Raw genomic sequence first — 21,425 nt, 5'->3', positions numbered from 1 at the left:
TTTTACTAAAAAGATACCATACATTAAATTAATTTTTTTATTTATTTTTTTATTATATGATGATAATTATCTTTAGAAGAGTGGTGCCAAGCAGCTGAGCTAACTATTGGCCATTCCAGCAGCATATCTAGAAAATTTCATTTGGAAAATGAAAAAAAGCATCCTTTTTGTTGGAGCAGAAAGGATCTCCAAAGCATTTATTTTCTTTTTCTTTTTTCCATTTATGGAAAACTAGAGTGGAGGTGCCCCCAGTCTGTCACAAAGAACTGGTTCAAGAATCACCTATATCAAAGACCAAAGGATGGTTTCCTTGTGGCTGATTGTTTGTTATGCCCCTCATCGCGGCAACTGCCTAGCCAAGCTTGCAGGCTAATGGGAGCGATGCATCACAGATGGCGTCATGCCACATCAAAAAAGTGATCGGGGAAACATTTTTCAAGATTCGAGCACAGATTGCAACCCCCAGGGTTGTACCCAGTTTGGGTAAAATAATAAGACGGTAGAGCCGAACCTTAGGTTTGCTCCTGGTACTGCCTGGAGACATGTGAAAGGAAAGATTGGGAGGCAAACAACTTCTCATGCGACTTGTAACCCAGAGAAACAAACTCCCGTGAGCGAACCAACGCTTCCAAAACGGTGCAGCCCCAACGGCTAAGTATTAACAAGGCAAATGCCGAGTATGCATTCAGGTCCGCCGCGACGCTCACGCGAACCCCGCACATGAAGGAAAGCCCATTTATTCTTAGCATTACTTCAGAAGAACCCAGCCGAAGAGAGCACCAGCATACCAGCCTTGACACCCATTTAAAACCTACTTTCCTCCCTCAGTTCAAGAAACGAACTACTACTGCCGAGCATCAAGCAAGCAAGCAAGCAACAATGGGCACTCATAGCGATCCCACACACCAATGGAAGCTTTCTTCAGCACAAGAAGCTCTGCTTCTTTTCATCTTGGCTGCTACAGCCATGGTGGGACTCTGTGCATCAGCAACCCTCCGAAAGAAGAGGATTCTCACTGAGAAAACTGCGGAGCAAGCAGGGGGAGTTGCTGAAGTTACCAACAAGAAGGAACCCAACGGTAAGCCGGCAGATGAACAGCCGGCATCCAGTTGGGGAGTGATCAAGAAAGTTCTGACAAGCTCATTGCATGGGAACGAAGGGGCAGAGCAGGCGGAGTTGGAGAATGGTAAGAAGTCGCAGGAAGGAATGGAGATGATGGATGACCAAGGAGGACCAGAAGGATGTGAGAACACGACGGGGTTGCCCGTTTGGCAGAGGAGGATACTGATGGGGGAGAGATGTGAGCTGCCAAGATTCAGCGGTCTCATCCTCTATGATGAACACGGGCGTCGCCTCCACAACAGCTCCAACAAAGACGCACTGCATCAGGTGAGCAAATTCTTTTCCCCCTGATCGTTGTAGTTAGGGTCCATTGCTGTTCTTCTTCCTCAGGGGAATGATAAATATACCATACAACGTACTTGGAATATGTACTGATGTCCATTACCATACCAAGTTCACAAGGGATGGAAAATAAACACAGAAACGTATAATTCTATATATGTGGGAAGCATGCAGTCTTCTGAGATTAAACAAGGAAGTAGGCAAGTAGTTCTAATAACTAGTGAATTCACCAGCATGAAAACAGAAGTTTTTTTTTTTCTTTTTTTTTTCTTTTTCTTTTTTTGCCTTGTAGAGGCTCTGTTCTCTAATTCTGAAATTGTGAGGGATGTTTCTTCAATATACCAGTGGCTTGCACATTTTTGTTTGATGCCTTGCATCTGTTTGCAAATTAAATGTAACTAAAATAGTACTGCATGTCATGCTGGGATTAGAACAGAGCAAACAGACCAGAAATAACTTCCATTCTCAGTGATTATTTCTCTCGTGTATCCGCAGGCAAAACAAACACCAGTTGGGACTAGTCTTAAGGATTTGCTATAAATGCTCTATACCTTATCATTATCGTTGAGTTGCAGAAGAAGAATAAAGTTGTTGAGCTGTAGAAGATGAGTACATCCATTTGCAGTAATTAGCACATATGCTATTTCTTCCATTTGTGCTCGAGTGGAAATTGACTGCTGCTTTCATGGAATTTCTTATTAATTTTATATTTGTAATACAAGCATCACTACAAAAACAGTTGGATGAGGAGAGACATAAATGGTATATGCAAGCATGTAAGAGTTTAAGACATGTGAAATCATTGTTCATTTTATCATTTTTGCTTTTTCTATTGATATCACATAAAGGATTAGAAGCATCTAGGTTGCTGTCAATGTTTAGATTGAGAAAGTTCGATGCAAATTGTGATTAAAGAACTTTTGGGTAACTAATTAGAATGGCTGAGCAAGCAACAAAGGGGCCTGTTTGGCACCATTATTGTTTTTGTGTTATTGTTTCTCTACGATTTAGTGAAATACCATAAGGATATTAATATTAAAGATAGCATTTGCACAAAATTTCTGCTATCCTTTGATTTTTTTTTCATTCTTTTCTGAAAGCAATAAATCTTTGCTATCAAAAGCTATGAAGATTTTACAAACAATTTTGAAAAAACAAAATGTTTAATCATACAACTTATTCAGTCTAGTTCCTTTTCTTCCTGGACTTTTGAAAATAAAAGCAATATCAAGCAGGCCCTAAATTTTTGACTCGGCACGACAAACAGGATGTTACTCTAAATTCAGCATAGTGACATAAAATTCAGCTGTTGATTCAGTTTCCATATGTGGCTAGCTCAGTAGATCACCGATTACAATGATAAATAAGAACACATGGAAAACAATTGAATGTTATGAAATTCTGTCGGTTTTATTGAGCATCGCATGATGTCTCCATCTTCAATAAATAATCCATCCACCGAGATCATAAAACATAGATAATTTCACAATCATATTCTTAAATAGGTTGGACAGCTTGGGGTTAAGAAATCAAAACACAGCAAAAATGTTTAATTTGTTAGAATCAGCCAGATCAACTTTATGTCTTCTCTTCCTTTATGTGGAAGAGAATGATGACAAGTTACCATCACAAACTTGCATTCAAGAGTCCTTGTTCTACTAACTTTTGAATCTAAAATCACCTAGCAAGGATCCTAAGATAGGTAATGTTAGGTGATGACCTTGCAGTGCATCATGAAACAATTAAACAAGACTTCTTCCTTTTTGTTCTTCGCCCTGTAAGAACAAGAACTCTTGACGAGATTACGATGATTGCACAATACTTTATCAATATGGTTAACATTCACCTTTGTAGAACTTTTCTTTTAATAATACATCCTTCAGCCATTAAAATCAGATGATCAAAAGTAGTAAGATGTGATTGTGCACGTTTTAGATTGAAAATTGTTTTTCTTTGTGTGTCTAGAATATTTGAACTGAGTATTGAGAATTCTTATAGATGTTGGATCTTTAAAGAAACAAAACAAAATTCTAATAAACAGATAATAAGGTAAGAGATAACCATGTGCTTCAAGAAAAGAATTTTTCAATCCTATGAATCAGAATTTCTTGAAATTTCAATCTAAGACCTAATTTTGCATGGCTTGCATTTCAAAAATATGCAAGATCACAGAAATAGGTGGTTTAGGACTTAGGAGTACCATGATGAGCATCTTCAGCTTATGAATAAAAGTTATTCTGTCGGTAAAAATACATAAAGCTATCCACTCATAAGAACACAAGCTTCCCATAGGGCCTTTGTACTGGTATTCATTTTTATAAGGTTCAATTTAAAGAAAATATCTGAAGATCTATTTATATTGGAAGCTTGTAAGATGTGATTAACAAAATTTCCAAAGACGCCCTCCATGTAGGGACACTTCAAACACCAACAAGACTTTTTTTTAAATTAAAATTAAGCAAATAATTAAACATAAATAAATGTAGAATTCACAGGCAATGTTTTCTCATGTCGAAAGACACTTCAAAACGAAAAAAAACAGCATGAAAATTCAATATCACAGATGCAAATACAATACTGGCTTGACTGGCTACACAGAACAAAACACACCAGTACATACAAAGGCAAACCAGACATCATCATCAGGCCTTGGCCAGGAAAATTCTGAACCAGCAGAAATGCTCGCTATAGTCTTCCATAAGTCACTTAAAATAAACTTTTCCAGGGTATTACCTGGGACTACTCCCAATATATGAAAACGAGGAGTCAAACTTCACCACACAATGGTCTTCATACAGAGGTCGTAGTTGGCTGACTTCTCAGTTCAGGTACAACACATATATCTGATCCAAGGAGAAAAGAACTGCTTCAGTGCATCATAAAAATATGAATGTGAACTGATGTTCGAAAAGGATGAAAAAAAAAAAATATTGAACAATTTAATAATATTCAAAAATATATTCATGAAGGTAACTATAGGCAAAACAATGTCATGATGCATTCTACTCATCGGAGAAACAAAGAGTAGCCCTGATGGAAGCAAAATGAATTTTATCCAGAATCCGAAGTTCAGCATTCAAGAATATTCCTGCCAGTTGGGAAAATTCTTGGCTTGGAAGAAATTCAAAGTATATGCCAGAAGTGCAGAAAAAATTTGGTTCCCAGAAAAATAGAAAATGCAATAGCAAGCACAGGAAAGGTAAAATAACAATATCAGAATCAAGGTACTAGCACCATTACCACTTAACAAGAAATAACAGCATCAGTCTGTAATTCACGGGCATTTCATATATAAGTCATGAGTAAGTATTGAACAATTTGTGATAAAAACTTGAACTTTCCAGTTGTTCAAGAATGGTAAATAATCATTCATCTAATGTAAATGCCATTTATGTCCAAAATTTTGCATTAATTCAGGGGATATTTCATATTACCATAATGAGTTCACCCTTATATCTGCCTTTTAACTGGATGTCAATGAATATGTTGCGGTTTCGATTTTCATGAGTTCTCCAAGGAATATAGGATTTTCATGCCATAGCTTTAGCTACGCCCACAAATGAAAGCCTAACAATGTAAACAATCAGATAGATCATGACCAAATTAGCAGAGATTCTTCTGCTATAATATGTACTCTTGGAAATCCTAAATGTGCTGGATTTTATAGCCAGATATAAGATATTGCTTCATGGTGCATCATAGTGCAAGTTGCAGCTTTACTTATTAGGCATCTGTCCTTTTTGACATCTAAGAATGGCAAGTCTATGGATCTAACTCGTTTTTGATCCATGTCCTTACCAGCAAGCAGCAATTTATCACTTGTAATTGATGTAAGAGTGTCCCCTTTTCTCCTATATTTATCCTAATTCACCTTAAATGTGTTATTCAGATGCTCTCATGCAACAAAATCCATCTGCCCATACCTATGCATGGTTAACATATAGCAGTGCTAGGGACATTATATCAATTGATGCATTCATTACTATATAGTTATGAATTTGTTTCCATACTTTTGCTTATGTTAAGTACTTAGAGGTGACAATTATGAAGCTTCCATGTAAAGTTTTAGTTGTTATTCAATCTTTTGATTCTTGATAAAGCGCTCTGAGCTACCACAGCAAGTGACTGATCAGAAACTTACAAGTAAAACCTGATAATAAACCAGCCCAGAAAGTAAGAAACCTGAAGACCTTCTCAAAAAATAGAAAATGTGCTTGATATTTCAAAAAATTAAGAAGAGAAGCTTACTACTTGGAGAATGGTAGATAGGCATACAATCAACTCAAAACTTAATCCATGTTCGACAAGTCTGAATGAAGCAGGGATCAAAGTTTTTCTGGAATTAGAGACTAAAATAACCTTACTTAAACATAAATAAGCACTTAAGTTTTAAATCAATAAACTGAAAATCAGAATAGGCTATGTTTTCACTATATAAAGATAGTGTCTAATCTGTTAAATGAATATCATACCATTTCCGCAATACTGTATACATCTCTGGAATAAGAATACATCTTCTTCTATTGAATCAAGTCAAAAGTGCATTTGTGAAGCATATATATTCTTCTGGTAGCACAATTCAGAAAAAATCATATATTAAATAATCTTAGTATTTTAAGGCAATCTGTTGTACGGTACATAAATCCTGATTTTTGAAAGATAAACCCTGTATATTTTTTCTCTCTGTTGAACATGGATATGGACAGTTAGGCAGAAGAGGTTTATCAACTAAAAGGTGTATGCATCCATGAATGCCCTTGTTCTGATCAACCCACAATGGACACACTTGACAACTGTGGGATAGTGAATTCAATCCTTGAAATGTTTACTGCTAGTAACATTTTTTTTTTTATCATTTATGATATGACATGCTCTGAATACAAACTGAAACAGCATAACTTTCTGGTAGTAGAAATCCACATGCCCCTTGAGGAAGAATACGTTATGTATCGAAAGCATGCAGTTCAATCTCCCCATCAGGAAAAGTCATCGGTCTTGTTTTCCAAATAAGTTAATGGTAAAACCACACTCAAGCTAAATTAGATGGTCTCCCTAGTTTCATAATTTAAAAACATGCTACAACTTGTAGATCTACTCTATCTAGTGTGATTGGTTCTTGTTCCGATTTAACAATATCTGATGCATAACTGGAAAAAGTTTAGCATAGAGATGTCCCAAGATTGTGGGAATGTTTGGACTCCAGAAAAGAGAAGAAGTGAATACATGTTGCCAATCTAACCTCTTTGCCAAATGCATCATTCACATGACACTAGCAGCGGTAATCTACAATCCTCTCTCGATTTCCTGCTGTAATAGGCATAGAGCAACAACTGTATGACCCCTAGGATCGTTCCAATCCCATTCGGCATCTAAAATTCAAGAGCAAAAAAAAAAAGAAAGCAAGAATTAGTTGAAGAAGCAAAATCTATTTGCAAGTTGTCCGTGCTATCATTGCTGTAGTAATTAAGTTCCAATGTGCTGTAAAAGAATATAACAAGAAATGAAGAAATATACATCAAAACTCTTACATATATGAAAAAGTCATGCTTCAACATTCCATATGCAAAGAATGAGATGCTCATCAGGAAGGTCGATAGAGAAAGATAGAAAGGCATGAACTCGACGCTCCTCGTCCGGATCACCAAATTCTGACAAACAAAAATACCAAAAGAAATGCTCCAATGAATGAAAACAAACACTATACTAATGGAAAGCAAGCAGCCAATAGATCGACTGGAAACAGAACGTACAATGATGAATAATGGGGATGCAAACATGGAAATGAGAGAGGCGACGTTCAGATATCCAACAAACATCTGCCGTCTCCCGTTGTCAAACAACTCGAGGCTAACACATATGATAAGAACGAAGGCACAGAAGACCAATATCAGAAGTCCAGCCATCTTCAGCTGCGCACAATAACGGAGTAAATTAATTAATCACAGCAATAAACATGACAAATGGAATTCCAAAGAGAGAGAAAGAAAGAAAGAAAGTAAGAAGTTGTACCTTGTTTGTCTTGTCGGCATATTTAATAAAGAGAACAACATACACCAACTGGAAGATAGCCCCAATGGAATTGACGGTAGCAATCAAGATGACGCCGTGGGCGACACAGGGTAGTCCGTACCAGAAGCAGATCAAGCAATTGAGGAGGGAATATACGTACGGCAGCCCTGAGAACTGCTCGGTGGATCGATTCTTGGCGATCCTTTTGAAGGTTGGTCTGAAAAAAAACATGATGCAAAACATGACATGAGAGCGAGATTATTGAACTCTGCAATGCAACAACCGGAACAGGAGGGGAAGCCGCGGTGCGGAGTTTGGACTCACATCGGTGAGATGAACAACCCTAACGCAAAAAGATTACCTGCAAGCATGCGAAAGAGAGAAGAGTTAAGTGGGTTCTCAGTTAGCCTGTTGGTCGCCATGTCGTTCATCATTTATGTGTGTGGAAAATTCCTAAATTGTTGCATGAAATCCCATCAACCTTTAAATGTCACGGTTGAAGAGTTGGTGCCACCATTTTTCTCTAGAAGAAGAGAATCTTATGCACCAAAATAGCAGAACTACATCAGATCACACTTGGCATCACACACAGAGAAAGAGAGAGAGAGATTAATGCATACCAGCAACTCCAGCAGCCTCGCTGCAGATGGCATAGAAAGCGGATGTTGAAACCGGAGGAATCATCAATTCGTCGGTAGCAAATTAACAGAGGCAAGTCAAACAAAAACCCCCCTCTCTCTCTTCCCTATTATTTGTATGTGAACTGCTCTCCGCCACGCAAGTTGGGAAGGATGCTTATCGCGGATGATAAGGTCTGCGGAGGAGGAAAATTAAACGTGAGAAGCGTGCCCTTACTTTGTTGGGGTCCCACCCAAAATCTGAAGGGCACCCAGCTTCTCTCTATTTTGCCGTGTTTAGAAAAATCAAATCTATAATAAAATTTGGGTGGCTTCTCTGTCGCCTTTTCCATCGGAAAAAAGAAAAAAAAAAATCAAAATGAATGATTGTTTCCCGTACGGCTCCTTGTCGGGAGTCCCCGTCGTTTCTCCGGACCACATTCTCTCGTCCATATCTCGAACATTTGACCAAATCTAACATTCAAAATTGTACCACAAAATAAAAAAAAATAATATTTTAACGGATAAGCTTTTATTGAAGATTAATTATATTTACAATAGAAATGAGAGATAAAAAGGAGTTACATTGTTCAGAGGGAAGAGAAACAAATGCGAGAAAAAAAAAAAAAAGCTAAGTGGCTCCAAACCAAATGTCTGATGATTAGGATCGAAAATGTTGATACTCGTAAGAAAAAACAATGAAGAAAAAAAACCTCATCCAGATCTACAAGTAGGAGCATTCATTGTCTAAAAGTTCTAAGTAATTTCACAAAAATTTCCAAGCCAACACTTTCTACTATACCAGCCTCTTTTAAACATGAAGGGCTTTGTTTTGTTGATCTTAGAAAACTAAGCCGATGTACCTCTTTCCCCATCCGAATAAGATTTATAATAATAATAAAAAAAAGCGTCAGAATCCAAAATGGCTATAAGCCTCTGCACTATGGCAGCAACAACACCACCCTCACCACGAAAAGGACGTTACTTCAGTGGCTAAATTTCGCAGTTTCTCTCCCTTCCCTACCGTTAAGATTGGATGAGGGAGGAGAGCATTTTTGATCAATGACAACTCTGATCCGGTTTCAAACTTTGTCCTAGTTTCAGTGGACTTGCTATGGATGGTAAGCCCCATATGTTCGGCATGGTGTGGAGTGTTAATTGGGTTCGAGCTTGCACATTTTGGATCGAGATATGAGTATGACCAAACCTGACTAGAACACGATTTGCTAGCACCTCTAATCATAATATCACGAAAGAAAAAACATGAGTTAGTGATTTATTTGAAAATGTGATTTACGATATCCTTGTTTTTAAAAATTAGGCATCTCTTTTTTCAATCCAATTTTTTTTAAAAAAAGATCTCGCTCTCATTAACAGTCACGCTTCTCTATGGACAACTAAGCCATGCAGCCAGCCCCACAGCAATGTCAAAACACAAGGTTGATATTAGATCGAGGTGTCGCTGTGTGAATTCAGTCCAAGCTCGCAAGAGATAAATTGGACTAACAGCATTTATGCAGAGCAGCCAAATTATAAAATGGTTGCGTCTATTCAAGCAATGAGACAGATAATGATGGATCAACACTGCTGGTCTTAGAAGTTAGCATGCTAGTGGCTTAAATTGATTGACAGGGCACAGCTTGCCTATGCTCACCCTTAATACATTGATCGAAAGATCTTAGCGCGTGTTTCTTGTGACTTGGCAGGATATACTCATAATAGAGCTATATAAATTGCTATTTTTACAAAAAAAAAGAAAATCTCTTAGCTCGTGCCGGAGATGGTCCCGAAGACCATATGTGGTCACAATTGGCCCCCCGTGCTTACAGCACCGTGAGAGCCACTAGAATTTGGCAAGTTGAAAAGTTTGTGCACTTTAGCTTTATTATCTTTTTTTTCTCCTTTTTCTTTTTTGGTAGTAAACAACGGGCCGATTTTTTTCGAGGAAGAATATGATGAAATTGAACAGGCTGGGCTAAAATATTTGCCAGAACAGGCCTGGACTGGAAATTTGATAAAATTGAACAGGACCAATTTTTAGCCCATCGCCAGGGTAAAGTAGGAGTGTCATGGGCCTGGATTTCAGATTACGTCTAATGTGGCCCATGATATTCCTACGTAGCAATGATCCCCAATAAAATTTGTGAAATATAAATTCCTTTTGCATCAATTGCTTTTATTAATCTAAAGAGCCGGACATGAGTGCTCCTCAGCTTCTGCGTGGGGGAGGCTTTATGTTTGAATCTGGACGGTGATGACTATGATCCTATCTTGTGAAATGCATATGACAAGATCAATAAAAAGGGATATATTTTTATCGACCTACGAGTCCTGAGGATTAGTTTTTTCCAGTCTTAGATTGTTCGATTCAAGCGGACAGAATATCAGGTTAGCTACCATCCACTCTTGTGAACTATGTTCTTTATAACATCATAGATCAAACAACAATTGTCTAAAATTTCACAAGACATATATGATTGGAGAGATTCAATATCCCGAGGCACAGACTGAAAGAATCTAAGCCTTAATCCGCACCTAGGTAAACCGACATTAGGTATCTAATAAAAGTGCAAGGTGGAACGGCCAGATTCTGTCCTTTGCCAATGATATCCGAATCAAAATTTTAGACTCAATAAAAAAGGCACTTCGACCTCCAACCATATTATAAGTTAGCATTCAGAACCTAAATTGATAAAGCAAGTACCTGTGCAGATTTTCCCTTCTTCTGTTATTAGTACTACCATACCTGCTGAAGCTGGACTGGGAAATGGTGAGCCATGGCAATGTTTGTCATCAAGGACAGTGAATTCTGCACCGACCATGAATTACAGGTCGAGAAGATCGGATTTCTCAGAAAGGTGAAGCACTCGACGTTAAGTAGCCTAAGTAGGCCATACATGCTAAGTTCACTAATCCACTTCATGCAGTTCATGCCAATGGCTTGAATGCTTACCTGGAGAGCAATTGCATGTAATAAAATCAGTAGCATCTATTGCTAGAAGTTAGTATTCAGAACCTAAATTGATAAAGCAAGTACCTGTGCAGATTTTCCCTCCTTCTGTTATCAGTACTCCCATACCTGCTGAAGCTGGACTGGGAAATGGTGAGCCATGGCAATGGTTGTCATCAAGGACAGTGAATTCTGCACTGACCATGAATTACAGGTCGAGAAGATCGGATTTCTCAGAAAGGTGAAGCACTCGACGTTAAGTAGCCTAAGTAGGCCATACATGCTAAGTTCACTAATCCACTTCATGCAGTTCATGCAAAGATGGCTTGAATGCTTACCTGGAGAGCAACTGCATGTAATAAAATCAGTAGCATCTATTGCTAGAAGTTAGTATTCAGAACCTAAATTGATAAAGCAAGTACCTGTGCAGATTTTCCCTCCTTCTGTTATTAGTACTACCATACCTGCTGAAGCTGGACTGGGAAATGGTGAGCCATGGCAATGGTTGTCATCAAGGACAGTGAATTCTGCACTGACCATGAATTACAGGTCGAGAAGATCATATTCTCAGAAAGGTGAAGCACTCGACGTTAAGTAGCCTAAGTAGGCCATACATGCTAAGTTCACTAATCCACTTCATGCAGTTCATGCAAAGATGGCTTGAATGCTTACCTGGAGAGCAACTGCATGTAATAAAATCAGTAGCATCTATTGCTAGAAGGAATAGCAATTTAAGCTTGAAGTGCTTCTCCAAGTAAAACAAGCAGTATAAGGTGGAATGCAGGCATGCAGCGGGAACAGCATCTTGTTTTCTGCAGTCATTAGCTTTCCCACGTCAACTGATCTAGAAGAAATGTGGTTTTGTGCTTCATGAGTTGCTTTCCAGTAAATCAATTAATCTAACTTAATTGGGGTTACTGTGGTCTATTGACATTACAGAATCAGATGTCACATTATCACACTTTCATATAAAAACCACTCATGAAATAAACAAAAGATGTCACTCAAGGGACATCTGATAAAATTGGACAAGAGATGCCAAAAGAATATGTTTTATGGATATTGTACACATTCACAAGCACATCAAGCCAACAAGAGCAACCGATCAAAATCCACACCTTGCAGCAGAAAGGTTTTCCAGCAATAAAGGCATGGACATACTTTGGCATGGTGCAAGACTTTACATCAGAAAACCAATCAAAAATCATACAGACATCAGCACAAAGAAACCAGAAATAGTTGACGAGCCAATGATGTTGGCATCCTAACCATGAACCATAAGAGCACACATCAGATGACCATCCAATTACCTTTGTCGTCTACGTTCATTACCCACCTAAAAAAAGCATCCTAGCTTTGATATAGAGATCTTCATGAATTGCTCTTTCTTGATGCATCTTTAAGTTCTGCTTGAATGACATGGTAGAAAAACATGTTAAAGTGGGCATAATAGTGTATAAAGAAAAAGTACATACAGTGAAATACATGTAAGCAATGGCACATAGCAGCACATGCAGTGAACAGAAAAATTAAGAAAGCAGAATCATCAGTTTCACAACATCAATGGCCAGATAGCCATTATATGTATTTGTGGCGGCAGAAAGCCATAAAAGCAAATATGTCTTTTCTCGCACTGGCAGTTCAAGGAACAACTTCAAATTATTACGAAAATTAATTTAGATTTAAAATACAGATTTAAATACAAGTAGAAGTTATTTAGAGTGGTTACAATACAAGCAGTTTAGATGGAATGGGTGTTAACATGTGAGAAATGCATGGAAATCATCATAAGTACAAAAGGAAACCGTTAAGAAATAGTTTCCAGTTTTCTGCGAGTAATTAATAGAGTTCCCGCTGCATTCCCACAAAGTTCTCAGTTCTAGAGAAGCCAAGTTGTCCATTTCTTAGAACCCCCTACCAGGAAATCTGAGTAGGAAATGCATCTCAAAGGAACTTGGTTTAAACTACAACACATAAGCCACATAAGAAAATTTAGAGAACTCGTGTATTATGAAAAAGAAGCTGTTTTAGCATAAGCAACAGAAAATAGCCATGTGTCATAATTTTCAACTGACAGAAGACAGTATATTGTATTAAATAGAAATTCCAAACAGACACTCACTATAAAATCTGATATTTATTTGTCAAAGGCATCAAATGATGAATAGATACTTAAATTTTGAAGAGAAGAAAGTTCTGTGGCGTTTTCACAACAATTCATGCCTCTTCTCTAAGTTTTTAATTGGACACACATATAAGGGTCAGGTGTTCCCGTGTTTTTATGATTGTATCTGGCTCCCACCACTCCCCCTCTTTCAGTATACATATAAAGAAGCTGTTGGTCACCAAGATGGCCCAACCCGACCACGACTTCAGCCTTTAATCAAACAGATAGTGTGCACAGGTCCAAACAAGCCATCTAATCACCACAGTATTTCACCACTTTACTTTTGTACATGAAATGCTGGTAACTGGGAATATCATATATTAGTAGAATCACATCTAGGTAGAATGTCATGTATTTCACGTGCACTACAATATCGTTGTCAAGTGTGAACATTAAATACCACCACTAAAATAGCTATCTCAACACCTACAGCATGACGCTGGTATGAAAGGGGTAGCGGCGGGAGCAGGATTTAGTATATATTGTAAAAGTTGAGGTATGTGAGTCCATTGATAAATCAACACACCCAACTCGAGAGAATCAAGATTCCCGTGATCTCAGATGCACAAGGTGGACAGTCCATACCCTGTATACAGGCCTCTGTTCAAAACCGACAAAATTGATGTGATGACACTTGCTTTCACATGTACATAGCCATGCATCGTGGACTTTTCATGGCAATATTCTTATGCTTGAAACGTAAATTGAGTCTGTGCATTAACATTGACAGGTAAAACCCACTTAATGGACCTCTGTTGCTCATTCTTATACAACGTTTACAGATACGATGTAATACTGTAAAAGATGTATGCTTGAATTTGTCACTCTCAAGTGAGAATAGAAAGAGAGACATCACTCTTCACCATATAGGCATTATGGATACAACGAAAGGGATTTAACTCCCTAGAATAAATAAAGAACATTTATAGTGGGAAAAAAAAATGATACAAAGCTTTCTACTTGTGCAAGGAAACATCACATCAATTTCATAGCGCATGATCTTGGTTTCCCAACTATTCCCTGACAGGACACCACCTTATGCATGTGAGACGCACTCAAATCGAGAGTCCACCAAGTCAGATATGTGGATAAGCCCATGGTGGGGTAAGGGTGTATCGCTTGTAATTCTCTATTAACAACCATGCATCTTCAACTTTCGATTACGATATTCTTTATAATTAGAAGGCAGATCCCTCTGATTTGGTTTTCCTTCATCATTCTTGCAACATATATGGATGGTGAGGACTCTTCATATGCTAACTTAAGAGTGAGAAAACCAAACTACATGTTCACAATCTCCGATTTATGTATATCTACTTGGCATTCCCTGGCAATATACTATCTACCCATACAACTATTAGTCATATATGAAATTGCTATGATGTTAAACATTTCATTACCAAATACATATGACAATAAATCACGTGGAATTAAGTATCAAAGCTGCAAATTGAAACCCATGTTGTCAGGGGAATAGAGACATCAAAGAACTCCCCTTTATCTATCGTAATCAATGAATCAAATCCCCATCTAAACCATCTGGATGTCATTAGCATACACCAGGGAGATGTGTGATGCCTCTTATGCACTATCTTCTTTTATTGCAGTTTGACTGGATATTAAGGAAACTAACATAATCTAAATTTGAGTTTTCAAATTGAATCAAAAAGGATAATTCTAAGAATGGGTTATCTTGATTTCTGTCCTTTCGTCCAGTATAGACTGATAATGTTGCATGGTCACTACATCTGGTATACAAACAAAGCCTTGAATTATTCAAAAGAGAAGGTCAGAAAAAATAAAAATAAAAGGAAGAGCTTTGAAATGTCTTTTACAGAAACAAGATTCTTCAGGATGTTGATTATGTGTTTGAAATGAGCAGCATGGTTCATGCCCATGCCGCCATGTATTGGCTTGTACAGTATGTACCAAAATGGCATGAACTTGCACAAGTCAATACTCAGTTATATGGATCCAGACGGATGGCTTAACAGGTATGAACCCCAACAACGTGTTGATAGCCTACTGGAATGGTAGATATAGTACATAACTATGGTATGAAATGGTATTTTGTTCCATTTCTAAGAGCTGGCAATATTATGCTTGTTTTATCAGGATCATTCATGAATGTGAGCTTGTAAAGAGCTTTTGACATTTATGCAAGGAACCCTAGTGAAAGATCCCCACTACATAATGTCTTATACAACATGTGAGATCTGGTCGTTGAAGTCACTTCGGCTAAAATGAAGTGCCAAGTCAAAGACTACAAAGTTACATTGTGATATCACAATTACTAGTGAAATTGCTGCTTATTATGTTTCTCATGAGTAATCAAAGCAGTAACATCATTGAACTTTTTTCAGTAGCAATAATATCTTTGATTATAACTTCTTATCTGAAAATGAAAGAACTGACAAAGTTGCTTAATCCTAAAAGTTAATTATAAAGAACATATGGCAGACATGCTCGCAAAAGCATAGAATCACAATTAACAGTATAGTTCAAATTCAAGCTTGGATGCTTTGACATCAATTCTTCAACAGAGAGGAAATGTTGGAATATTTTGATTTGGTAACATCCAATTAGTATAATTACCATCTCTACTATTATAAAGAGATAAGGTTTTGTGAGCATACTTTTCTTTGTGACCAAATACCTCTATGTAGTAGCATTATTTGATGACTAAGTTACCCTTCTTAGAGTTCAAATACAATCAGAAAAGGAAATTATTTTAAAAAGCATTTAAAGCTTCGAAAAAATATAGAAAACCACTAAAGTCCAATTCTAGAAAGTAAAAAATACTCGAGGTCCACATATCTGAACATGATCTTTCAAATCCCAAATTTATCGCAGCCAACTTTTTTTATTCATTCTATTTATCTGCCTTTTTCTTCCTTCTCACATTGTTCACTCTCCTCAAGCCACGTGCATAGCATGTGCTAAACACTAATTCTATATAATGGTTGTTAATAGGCAAGGAATCATAACAAATGGGCCTCAACTAATAGGTTTTCAAACATATTCTTCACGTGACAAACTATTACTGGTAGACCATGAAGAAGAGGTTACTTTAGCTACTCGGCCAGTAATGTTGGAAACCTGATTTCATTGATGAAGACTAAGCGCTTCCAAGAATCAAGAGAGTGTGGTTACCTCTTCTCCACAGACTAAGCACTATTGCATATCTTTCCATTTCAATGCATGTCACTGCACCAACAATGCTAAATACAACATGGGCACTGCACATTATGTTGTGCTCAAAGCTAATAAATTGGGGCACAATTAGAATCTAACATGAAATAATCATTGGAACAAAAACAATGGCTTGATCTAATACCCAGTGCACTTACAGATCTCCTAATTCAAAGAAAGAGAAAACACCCCCTCGTTAGCAAGCACTGCACCCTGAAGTAACAGGACAAATCACTCAAACAAATGAATCTTTGTTGCAGGGTTTGCTCCTTGTAATGGAAACCACATCCAGTACCCATTCATATTAATGAAAATCTATGCCTCTGAGTCTACCTAACCCAAAAAGGCTAAGTTCCAGGTTAGGCCAAAAGGCAGGTGACCCCTGCTTCACATGAGACACTCCAATAAGTGCTAGCAAGATTTTTTTTTGTCTGACTAATCTCCAAATAAAAATGAAAAGATGAATATCATTAGGAGGCTGTGCACAAGTTGCATAATTTTGCTGCATGACAATGAGATATGGGACTTAATGCAGTATATCCACACGCTGTTGTGCTCAACTTCTCTGTATAGTAAGTCCATCAATCGTGTCATTTATACATTAGATTACCCCCTCGTATTCCCCATTCTTAATGAATGTTACTAATTTAATACTTACAAGGTGCCTCATGTTTTGCGTCTAACTTCCATATTAGTTTGTGTTAAACTTCTTAAGCTTTTGTGGTTCCTATATTTGATAGTAGTAATATCCAAAAAGGTCACATGTTGTAGCATAGCTGAAGTTGCTAGGTTTATCTTGAAGGTCATATATAGATACATACACACATACATATGTATGTATGTTTTAAGATGTAAAATATTGTACTTCCCTGAAGAAAGCAACTACAGTATTCTAAAGGTAAAAGAACTGTAGCAGGTTTTGCTAGTACATTGTAGCATGCCAATTGTGGATCTTTTAACATAGGCTTTTACTTCTCATATCAACTTTATCCGAGTATTATCATAATACCACAGAAAATATGTAATATAACAACACATAATGAGCATTGTCATAATACTGTCCTTTTTAATTTGTAGGTTAAAAGAAAACAGGTGCATGGTCAAGGACAGAGATGAGTGTGCCAAACTCATTTCAACAAATAAAATCAATTTATTAACACCAAACAGTTAACATAGAGTTCAAACGCCAAGAACCTTTTACTATGGATTTGCTTTGAGAATCCTTCTCACTCGTTGGTTCCCATCCAAAACAGTTCAACTCAAATGTAAAATATCTTCAAAAAAATTCAATGCTGCTCCCAGCCTTACACCATAGCATTCTTTGATCTACTCAGCCATAAGACTCCTATATCTTTGACCTCCTCCTTGCTTGTGCTATCTCTGGTCCACAGTGAACACCCCAAAGACCTTATATGGCATCAAATAGTCTACTGGTGCTCTTCACACTTAATTTGATGGATCCATTTGTAATTTTATCCTTCATAGTTATGTCACTTATTTGGCTCTACAAGTTTTATCCTTTCATGTTTCAGCCTTTATTTCATCAATGACAGTGTTCTCTCATTACACTATCATCAATTTTGAAAAGGAAAACCAAAGATAAACAAATTCATTGATAAACTCACCAAACTATGCACATAACTAGTGATGAATAAGCTCTGCAAACATCTAAATTAACTTTTGAAGAAAATGACAATAAGGCACTCTGAATTTCATGTCTAGGAGACTGGCTGCTTCTAATAAAGGATAAGAAATAACGAGTTTCTAGCAGTTTTCTAACCTGGTAGCATCTCTGGAGCTTGTAAAAACATCAAACAATCCACAGCAGTTCCACCATGTTGCGCGATGCTCCACCGGTGGGGCCGGGGAAGCCTAAGGGGGTTTCGAATCAATCCCAAATAAAATCAGCACATTCTTGTCAGTCAATCCGTAGTGGAGCATAAAGCAGGCATAATAGAAACAGTCAATCCGATACGCTTGCTTTAACATCTCGATAGTTACCTCAAATCTCTCACTCTCATGGCAGAGTTCGCCACTCTCACGAGGCTGAGGCTGTTCGATAGCCGGATCCACCGGAGCGTCGAAAATAGGCACCGGCTTCACTTCACTCTCATGTGCTAGAGCCTCCGAAGTCACCGCCGCAGCTTCGGCAGCTTCTACGACCTCCTCGGTTACAAAAACGGGTTCATTAACAGGAACAACCGACGCCGCCGCCGCCGCCGTCTTTTCTTCCGCAACCTCAGTGGACCCCTCGCCGCCGCCGCCACCCACCTCCTCCTTCTCGGACGGGGCCAGCTCGACACTCACATCCTCAGCCTCCCTGGAAACAGGTATCGCCACCGTCTCCTCCTCGACCACCTTTTCCTTTTCCTTCTCCTCCTTTGAAGGATTCTCGGTCACCTTGGCGGTCTCCTCACCAGGCTTCTCTTGGCCGTTCTCCGAGCTATCCATCGCGGTAACGATGGATTCCGATCTCGGAGATTCGCCCTTCCTCTCCTCGCCCTCGTCGCTGGTCTCGCCCTTGGAGTCGTGGCTCTCGCCGTTGCCTGGCTCAAGTAAAGAACGCAAGAAAGAGGGAGGTTCTCATTTCATCCAAAAAGTAGGCTAAATAAGAGAAAAAGCTGGGGGGGGGGGGGCGAAGAGGAAAGGTGAGAGCGACCAGGAGAAGGGTTGGTAGGAGAATCTGGTAGGTGGATGCCCATCTCCTTCTTCCGCCGGGCGGCTTTCCTCTTCTTCGCACCTGACGGCATGATGGGGTGATTGGATTGATAGCTGGCGAGAACGTGCCAGCGAAGGAGAGGGAGCGGGGAGAAGACAGCGCTTATGGGGGCTGCTACTGTCGAGGGGGGCCACCGCACCCTTTATTTCCGGCCAATCACGAAACCAGTCTAAAAGATAGGATTTGGTTGCGTAGCGAGCGAGAAGATAAAGCAGCCGTTACTGGGAAGGGGAGGCGTCTGGAATGAAAGAGATGGAAGGGGAAAGATTCTGTGAATTTTTTTCGCCTTTCATGTCGGCCGGTCTTTTCGATGAGTTATTTGAGAGGAGACGAGGGGGGGGGAATGGAAGGTGGGGGAGGGAAGATGGAAGGGCTGGAAACGGTGGGGGCCGAAGCCTCGAAGAAGTAGATGAGAGGATTTGTCTATGGTGCCCCTCTTCCCGCAGTTCTGCTCTCTTCATGAATGGCATGCAGGCTTACCTACGTTTCAAGGTCATCGCGCGGTGCATCTGCGGACGACGTCAATCACCATTCAATTTAGTTACAAGTACTCGTCGTGTGGTCACTAATCTAGCTGTAGTCGGCAAATGTCCTGATAAAATATTGCTTACAAGCACCAGCGTGACAGATTCACAAGGTTGTAAAGTGGACACGATGCTAACACGGCGTGACATTATTCAAAGGGTCAACACTATTATTTTTTTTAAAACAAAAAACGGGATTCATATAACTCTTATATATGCACATCATGCCAAATCAAAAATAATAAAATAATACAAAAGGGAGAAAATTTCAGTGGCAGTAGTCCAAAAAAACTTTCCAAAATATCGAGCAATATAGAAGACGATATAGTCTGCAACTTTGTTCGTATGCCGATACACGCATGCTGTCCGAAAAGAGGCCAACCTTCTAACCAGTCTATGAGTCTCACGAATCAGTGGATGACCATTCTCATATCAATCACCTCTCAGTATCCAATCGATCATTATGGAGAAATTTTTCTAGAGGTATATCCTGTCTACATCAAGTACCCTCCTCGCATAAGAGATATCCTCTTATGCTGCCCGAAGCTCTGCCTCAATGACAGTCAAGCCAGAGAAGCGCCGATCTTCTGCCCCAACCAACCTGCCATGGTGGTATCTGATCACAAATCCCACTCTTCCATATGCTTCATCCGCTGATATGTTACCATTGATGTTAACTTTGAGATGCAATAAATACACATGAGGTGTCCCAAGGCCGGATTCTAACATTTTTTATAATTTATTTATGTTAGTCATGATTCAGATGCTGTGCTTCATGCACCAAAGTGTCCATGCCCAAGCCAAAGACTTTATAGCTATTTTTTCACAAGATCTGTTTGCATGTATCAAAGACTTAAAAAGCTATTTTTTAGATGGAGCTTCCAAAAATTGTGCAGCTTGGCCAGAATTATCCAAACCAACAACACAACCCATATATTCAGGAAAAAGCTAGAGATGGCCCACTAAATTACCGTTTAGTGACTGCTTTGGGCAGTAGATTAAGACCGGGACCCATCCATATATCACACCAACCAACCTCCAACTGTCATAACAGCCCAACTAAGCGATGATATGAAGGGTGATTCATAGCGATGATTGAATCTTTGTGCATTTTATGAGCTAGCAAACTTAGCAAACTCCTCATGGAACCAGAGTTTGGAGCTCTTATTTGGTCTCAACATAGGTTATTGAAATACTTGAATATGAACAATAATTTGATGGCAGAAATGGGGACTTAAAACTGAATTAATCTGAATAAAATTTTGGACTGCTTTAGTCATATAAATTATAATACTGTCCAATTAAAGACGAATAATTGTGTAAACTTGTATAACCCACTCTATTCGAGTACTAGAAACTTTTTTTTTTTTGTTAAATTAAAACTGATAAGTCCGTTTCATTCAGGTTTATTCTAATTTACTCATGAATTAGTAGATATTTCGGTCATGGTACCATATTAAGTTTTCCTGAAGATATGCACTTTTCCTGTTAGCTTTTCTCCATTGTTTACTTAGATTCTGGCTTCTGTACGTTTTAAATGAGTATACAGAGCTTGTTTGAACGTGATATCCTGTTCCTGTATGTCTGGTTGTCTTTAAAGGAAAAAAAAAAATTATAAAAAAGAAGAAGAAACATGTCCTCAATAATGTCCATTTGCTGGAAAACATCATGTGCTCGAAGCTTTTGCTTGCCAGGAGCATATCATTTCCATCCATGTGGAGCTTGGAAAGGACATGTTAGCTTTGAGCATATCATGCTTTGGTAGAAGCTTCTTGGTGAGTTTGAGCAATGGTTGTCCCCGTTCTTGATCCCTCGTAAAATTAGTCTTTGTTTGCCTTAGTGT

General features: G+C 38.5%; 3 protein-coding genes across 12 annotated transcripts; 1 reads left to right on the top strand and 2 right to left on the bottom strand.

Annotated features, from left to right (window-relative positions):
* The first annotated feature begins 571 nt into the window (after positions 1 to 571).
* LOC103703419 (uncharacterized) lies at positions 572 to 1,445 on the top strand. Its single transcript, XM_088722169.2, has one exon. The coding sequence runs from the start codon at positions 721 to 723 to the stop codon at positions 1,411 to 1,413; it is 693 nt and encodes a 230-aa protein (XP_088578295.2). The 5' UTR covers positions 572 to 720; the 3' UTR covers positions 1,414 to 1,445.
* A 92-nt stretch (positions 1,446 to 1,537) lies between these two features.
* LOC103703334 (bidirectional sugar transporter SWEET2a-like) lies at positions 1,538 to 12,382 on the bottom strand. 10 transcript variants are annotated; one of them, XM_088722162.2, is made up of 11 exons: positions 12,317 to 12,382; positions 11,653 to 11,792; positions 11,068 to 11,507; positions 10,777 to 10,983; positions 8,034 to 8,227; positions 7,738 to 7,774; positions 7,414 to 7,630; positions 7,155 to 7,313; positions 6,933 to 7,052; positions 6,644 to 6,773; positions 3,733 to 4,247 (listed from the first exon to the last, which is right to left on the bottom strand). In XM_088722162.2, exons 5-10 carry the CDS (start codon positions 8,095 to 8,097, stop codon positions 6,660 to 6,662), a joined length of 711 nt encoding a protein of 236 aa, XP_088578288.2. In that variant the 5' UTR covers positions 8,098 to 8,227; positions 10,777 to 10,983; positions 11,068 to 11,507; positions 11,653 to 11,792; positions 12,317 to 12,382; the 3' UTR covers positions 3,733 to 4,247; positions 6,644 to 6,659. The 10 variants fall into 10 exon arrangements, 8 of the variants coding, with proteins under 8 accessions (XP_038984935.2, XP_088578288.2, XP_088578289.2 ...); XM_088722163.2 differs by lacking the exon at positions 12,317 to 12,382 and having other exon boundaries at positions 11,068 to 11,512; XM_088722166.2 differs by lacking the exons at positions 11,653 to 11,792; positions 12,317 to 12,382 and adding an exon at positions 8,431 to 8,504 and having other exon boundaries at positions 10,777 to 10,839; positions 11,068 to 11,208.
* Positions 11,968 to 19,669, bottom strand: LOC103703333 (uncharacterized). The gene is made up of 4 exons (XM_008786149.6): positions 18,999 to 19,669; positions 18,341 to 18,885; positions 18,120 to 18,211; positions 11,968 to 12,386 (listed from the first exon to the last, which is right to left on the bottom strand). The coding sequence occupies exons 1-4, from the start codon at positions 19,087 to 19,089 to the stop codon at positions 12,380 to 12,382; spliced, it is 735 nt and encodes a 244-aa protein (XP_008784371.4). The 5' UTR covers positions 19,090 to 19,669; the 3' UTR covers positions 11,968 to 12,379.
* Positions 19,670 to 21,425: the final 1,756 nt, after the last annotated feature.

The sequence above is a fragment of the Phoenix dactylifera genome, chromosome 5 (genome assembly GCF_051530095.1).
Source record: "Phoenix dactylifera cultivar Ajwa chromosome 5, Ajwa_hap1_PhDact_Kaust_v1.1, whole genome shotgun sequence".
NCBI lineage: Eukaryota > Viridiplantae > Streptophyta > Magnoliopsida > Arecales > Arecaceae > Phoenix > Phoenix dactylifera.
The sequence above is the reverse complement of the archived record's forward strand: the minus strand, read 5'-3'. Positions and strand labels throughout refer to the sequence as shown.